Source organism: Podarcis erhardii (genome assembly GCF_964252035.2).
Source record: "Podarcis erhardii genome assembly, chromosome: 1".
NCBI lineage: Eukaryota > Metazoa > Chordata > Lepidosauria > Squamata > Lacertidae > Podarcis > Podarcis erhardii.
The window spans coordinates 53,932,528-53,938,711 of NC_138497.1; the positions used below are offsets into that span (position 1 = coordinate 53,932,528).

The 6,184-nt window shown below is 46.3% G+C and overlaps 1 protein-coding gene across 1 annotated transcript; it reads right to left on the reverse strand.

The window, feature by feature from the left end:
• Positions 1-439: 439 nt before the first annotated feature.
• LOC309327370 (uncharacterized protein C11orf96 homolog) lies at positions 440-1,574 on the reverse strand. The gene has a single exon (XM_081836591.1). The coding sequence runs from the start codon at positions 1,460-1,462 to the stop codon at positions 1,079-1,081; it is 384 nt and encodes a 127-aa protein (XP_081692717.1). The 5' UTR covers positions 1,463-1,574; the 3' UTR covers positions 440-1,078.
• Positions 1,575-6,184: the final 4,610 nt, after the last annotated feature.

Here is a 6,184-nt window from a genome sequence, read left to right on the forward strand (position 1 = left end):
AGAGTGCAGGCATCCCTCCCCAAACCTCCTGTCTTGCATAACAAGAACTGCAGCACTGTATCGAGTTTCAAAACTTCACAACCAGTGAGTTTGGGTTCCCAGAAGAGAAAACTGCTATCAGGCATCGGTCAATAAACTAATCTCAACATCAAGAACTCACCACTTTAAGTTGTTATCAGAGTCACTCTGCAACATTACATTGCAGGATGTTGTTTTTTTTTAACTGCATTCCAACTCTCAACTTATTATATCTACAGTATATTAATCATTCCTTCATTTTAAAGCACTGTAGTAAATACACAGCTTTCTGTGTGTTGCTTCTTCAGAAGATAAAAAACAGTATGTACTTACATATTGTGGTGTATACAACCATGATAATTTATGAGGGGCATGTCTATAAATATTATTACGATGCATAAAGATCAATCAGTCCCAGGTGCATTGTGCAAATATATCAGTTTTATTTCTCTTCTGTGGAAATAATTACAGACATTCAGGTATAAACATTTTAAGTTAATGCAGTCCAGAGTTTAAATGCAAAAATAAATATAAAGTCCAGCAGCGGATTGCATCCATAAAGCATCTCATTTTTTTTTTAACAGTTAGAAAAAGATGTGCAATTTTTTATTTATTTCCCCTTCGTTTTCTAAAAAAAAAGGGGGTGGGGGGAGGAGAGAGAGAAAAACTCAGTCAAGGTAGAAGCATACATACAAGCACTTTCTTTAAAAAGATTTTGACCTCACTTGCGAACTGCCCTGGGCATCTACTACATTCACACCGGATCTTTATCAGAGTTTTAAAGAAAAGAAGGGAAAGGAAACGAGGAGGTGGCGACTCGCACGCTCTTCCCAAAGTCTCTTGTCTTGTTTGGATGGACTGTAGGAGGCAAAACAAGGAGGGGGCGTCCCTTCCCGGCGAGGGAAAAGCCAAACAACCAGAAACCGTCCCTTTCGGCTTTAGAAAATAGACTCTGCGGAGTTCCTCTCGGTTTCACTTCCTTAGGGAGCGCGGGGCCAGAGAGGGGCGGCGGGTGTCCCGCCCTGTCCTGCCCGCTCCTCATGCCCCCGTCCCGGGTCCCTCAGAGCGGGGAGTCGGAGTCGCTGGAGTCCAGGCTGTTCCTCAGGCGGCTGCAGCTGCTGAGCTTCTTCTCCCTCTGCTGCAGGCTGAGGTTCTGGGTGCTCCTCCGGAGGCACTCGAGGGACTGCAGGAAGGACTTTTTGGCTTTCTCCTCCTCCATGGGGGAGACCCCTTCCTCCTCCACCTCCTGGATCTCGTCGAAGGTCACTGGCTGCGTCTTGAAGCGCGACTGGCGGGGTCTGCGCAGCTTGCCCCGAGGCAGCTTGGCCGGCCGGGTGGGCTGAGGGAACTCCTCGGCGATGCAGACGAAGTGCGGCATCACCGCCTGGTAGCTCGAGCAGATGCCCATCAGCTCCGCGGGCTTGGCGGCGGCGGCGGCAGCCATCGGGCGGGGGAAAGAGAAAAGCGGCAGAAAAGGGAACGCCGAGAAAGCGAGCGCGCGCGCCAGAAAACCAGCGCCCCGCGCTTGGGTCGCGCTTGGTGCTTCTCCTTATTCTTCGCTGCCTTGAGGCGTTTCTCTCTCTCTCTCTCTCTCTCTAAGGCGAGGGAGACCCGGGCGAAAAAGGCGGGAAAGGCGCCGGAGGTGGGGCGAGAGGGTGGCTTCTGCCCCTTCGCTACCGAAAAAGCGCGCTGGGGAGGAGAGTAAATCCTGCTGGTGGCGGCGACTGGCAGAAAGAAGCGCGCGCTCCGCTGGCGTGCCCTCGCCACGCTGCTTCCGCGCCTGGCTGGATCTCCCCGCGCTCCCCGCCGATATATATATACCCCTCGCCTGCCCACACAGGAGCATGCTCAGAGGACAAGCAATGCCATTTAAAGGCGCGGAGGCCGCTTCCCTTCCGCCTGACGGCGACGACGTCGACGCGCGCTCCCACCGCCCCTCTCCCTCGCCGCCGTGGGGGGATTGCTCTTCCAAGGAGCGGCGGAAAGCCCCGCCAGCACCCACCGCAGAAACGGGGAGGGAGCGAGGGAACCCGGAAGGCGAGGCGGAGGGGAGGGGGAGAGGACGAGGGACGCGCCAAAACACGTCGCCCCCGCCTGCTGGGGGAGGGGGGTGTTCCTGGAGAAGAAGCGGCCCCTTTGGAGCAGGGGGAGGCGGCGGAGGCAGCCGGGAAAGCAGACGCGGAATAGGCGCGATGGGATCTTCCGACTTTCTTTTTTTTAACTTTGAAGCAGCTGCATAGAATCAGAGAAGTCCGACTTGGATCATAGAATTGTGGAGTTGGAAGGGGTCCCAAGGGTCATCTAGTCCAACCCACTGCAATGCTAGGGGATTTTATTAGCAGCGTTTAGGGGGGGGGAAGGTTTAAGCGCGTGAGTGTGGATTTAAATCCCGCTCCCCACATGGTCCGTTTCCTTCCTCTTTGCAGCCCCCAATTCTGGCTGCTGTTACCCCACTTGCACTGGGGACGATTTTCACACACAAACACGACTTAAGACGGCCAAAAAGATCAGCGCAGACATACATCGTGTCGCTTGCAAAGCAACGCTTGGTTTTGTCAACCCGATTTGGAAGGAAGAGGGCTTTGGGATGGTTGGTCTGGGGCTCCGTCGCTTCAGCCCCCCCAACCCTTGCCTTGTGCTGCAAAACGGATCCCCACAAATGACGAAGGGTCGCATTTGGACGGACTGCCGTGTATGTATGGATAACACGTGTTACTCTAAGACACGGGTTGGTATCAATAGGGCAATTCCAAAGAAGGCAAATTTCTATGGGGGGCGGGGAGTTTGGGGCCACAGCTCTCTCCCAAGTTGTTTGGCTTCTGACAACGTACTTTATTGGTTTTTAGTAAGAATATTGCTAATCTGTCCTTCATCCAGGACATAATATAATATACTCCTATACAATATACAGATCTCTTACAATTACATAAAACAGTCATGGAATTTCAGTTGCCTGCAGTGGTAAAATAGACATAGAGTTGGGAAAGACTTCTGTTTGAGATTTTGGACAGCCTCTGACAGGGGTCTGGCTCATTATAAGACAGTTTGACATGTTCATATAACATACATCACCTGTAAAAGAGAGTTGCTGCATCTTTCCATCCCACATTTGCAAATGATGTGAGAGGGGCACATAACATGATCAAGCAAACATGTTTTCAGACTTCAGGCTATGCTTGCCTCTCAAAATCACACTGGCACCTTATTTGCTATGTATTCAAACCCCGCCACCCAATGTAATAGGAAAGCTACTTGAGAATAACAGTAGCCGAAGAAATATTTTTTGGCTAAACATGTAACATCAAGACGACATTTTTTAAAAATCATGTCAAAAAGATTGGATTTTTAAAAACACTATATTTGACATCCTCAATGATATCTTCTAAAACTTAAATTGTTGTTTTAATCAGCTACAAAAAACACACACAACAACATAGGAAAGGATCACATATCTTGTCCACAACCTTCAAAAACTTGCTCCAGGCACCTCTCCCCTGGAAAGCTTTACCGCAACCCAAAGACTGCATTAAACTGTGACTGAAGCTATTGCATCACCAGACTTAATTCCTGGCTCCTTTGTGAGCACAGTATATGGCATCAAATTGCGGGTGGGGGTGGAGAAGGATGCTAACTTGACAGGGCTAACCTTTGGATGTCTGTGTTACATCTGTACTGACTAACATCAGTGAGACTTGCCTGGTTTCCGAAGAGCGAGGCTGGTATGGCATATACTAAGATAGGGACAGGGAAGCCTTGAATATTAGAACAACACTAAAATAGCATTGATTTTTCTAGATTTTTTTGTGTATATACACAAGTATCGGTGTAGTTGAAAATATATTGAAATTAGCAATTAGCCTGCAGCCCGTGAGGTAGGACATACCCTTTAACAGTGTGGGGCAGCTCGATTCTGTTGATAGGGGAGCTTGAAGTGAATTTGTTATTATGCACATTTTCTGGTATGATTTGATTGGCCATGACAGTGTCCCCTGTAGGGGTGGAGGACCTATTAAGATGATCTCCCCCCTTTCCAAGAGCAATAGAATCAGAATTATTCCTGAATGGTCTGAGGAAATTTTCTCATGGATAGGGTTGACATTCCTGTCAAGGCACTAGTCTCAGTGTAGAATGGTGAGATGTGCAGGGCTACCAACATCATCACTCTAGCAGGGTTTTCCAAACTTGGGTCTCCAACTGTTTTTGGACTACAATTCCCATCATCTCTGACCACTGGTCCTTCTACCTAGGGATGATGGGAGTTGTAGTCCAACAGCAGCTGGAGATAAAAACCACCTCAGTCCAGCCATGAAGCTCATTTAGAAGGATATTGTGGTCAGCAGGTCTCAAAAGCTGCACAGAAGTTGATACAGTATAAAAGAAAAGTAGAAGCTGTGGGCTGTAAGCTTTGTTGGCGGCTCCAGCCCCATCACCTTGGAACCCCGAGGGAATGTTCAGTGGCATGTATTTATTTAATCAATTAATCTTTAAACTCAAGTGAATCAGGCATCAGAGAACTTGAGCAAGTATGCTTGAGCTCATTTGCTCACCTTAAGCTCTGAACGTGCATGTTCAGAACAAAGGGCTCTATCCAGTCTTGTGCCATCAGGTTTCTACTGGCACAATGGGATTTTAATCTCTCCTACTCTCATGGTTCCAAAAATCTGTTCCTACCCTAACTCTCTGGAGGTAATTTTGAGGGTGCAGGGGGGTGGGCTGGCAGGGACAAGAGTGGAAGAGGCAGCATGAAATAGAAGACTTGAATGTACAGTCTTCGAGTCCAAAGTTAACTTCAAGGATTCCAAAGATTGTTCCATTAAAGCAGGAACAAATGGCACCATTTTGTCCCTTCTTATGCAAAATCACAGAGTTTGGGAAGACAAAGTGAATGTTTGCTTAGAAGATACCTGGACTGAGAGCAGACAAGAAATAAGCAGGATAAGAAAAGACTTTCAGATTCAAGAAGGGGTGGCATCTACTGGAATCATTATGGCCTTGCAAAAGTAGCAACAAGGCCTTTTGGCAGCCTGTCGAGCTACAATTAACTTCTGTGGTGGTGGGTGGGAAGATATATTAGCTGCCAACAGGAGAAGAAATTAATGATTAAAGTTCTTTGCTGCAGCCTCTCAGCTCCTTGGCTTTTAAAAGCATCTTAGGTTCAGGATCAATGGCAAGCTATTTTTGTTGGAAATACATTTAAGTTAATGAAGCAATGATAGCATTGTTTTTCCCCAAAACGGAATAATTATTTATGGCTTAAATGCATTTCCTCATGAATAAATTCTGTCAATGTCCATGGGATTTAGGAATATAGATGCAGAAACTTAGGCTGCAATCCTATACATACTTAATTGGGAGTATGTTCCATTGAGCTCAATGGGATTACTTCTGAATAGACATATACTTTATATGATTGTGATTGCACTATTAATCCCTCAGATGAAAGTCCATGAGAAAAACATCTTCAGCTTTGATCTGAAATACAGCATACACTTTTGTTGACATGTAAGAAAATTTGCAGCTCATACACGTGAAAATAAATATTCCACAATGGTCCTTACTCTAGATTTTAATGGAAAGCCTTAATTCATTTTGGAATTCAAGATATAGGAACTGATCCGAGTAACTATTATAGGAATGCCCAATGGGATTTTTTGACCTTTCCCTTTTAACTGCAGGCTTTCGCAAGGAACATCACAAACTACGGTACTTTGAAACTCCTTTCAGTTTCAGAAGACATATGCTATGCAAAGAAGGGGAACTGCTGTTCAGAGATAAGCAGCCAAACCCCACTTTGGGTACATGGCACTAGTCAAGTGACTAGCCAGGTTTCTCAAGCAAATTCACCAGCAGAAGATGCTCATGAACATTATCCATTTCCTGTTGTTTACTTCCAGCATCTAGCAGTTTAAAGCATCTTTGAACAGAGTTTATGGGTTTTTTTTAAATCACGGCTAGTAGCTTTCTGAAGCTTATGAAAGTTACATCCTTTCCTTTGAAGACAAGAATGAAGCATTACTAAGCAAATGCACAGATTTACCAATGTCTGCTTTCTTAGAGCAAACCCTATTATTTAACACTGCTGAGCATTTCTGTCATGTTGGACTGGAGCTGCTACAGAGAAAGGGCTCGACGAGAGCAATTTTCCTCTTATATAAACAGATGTTTG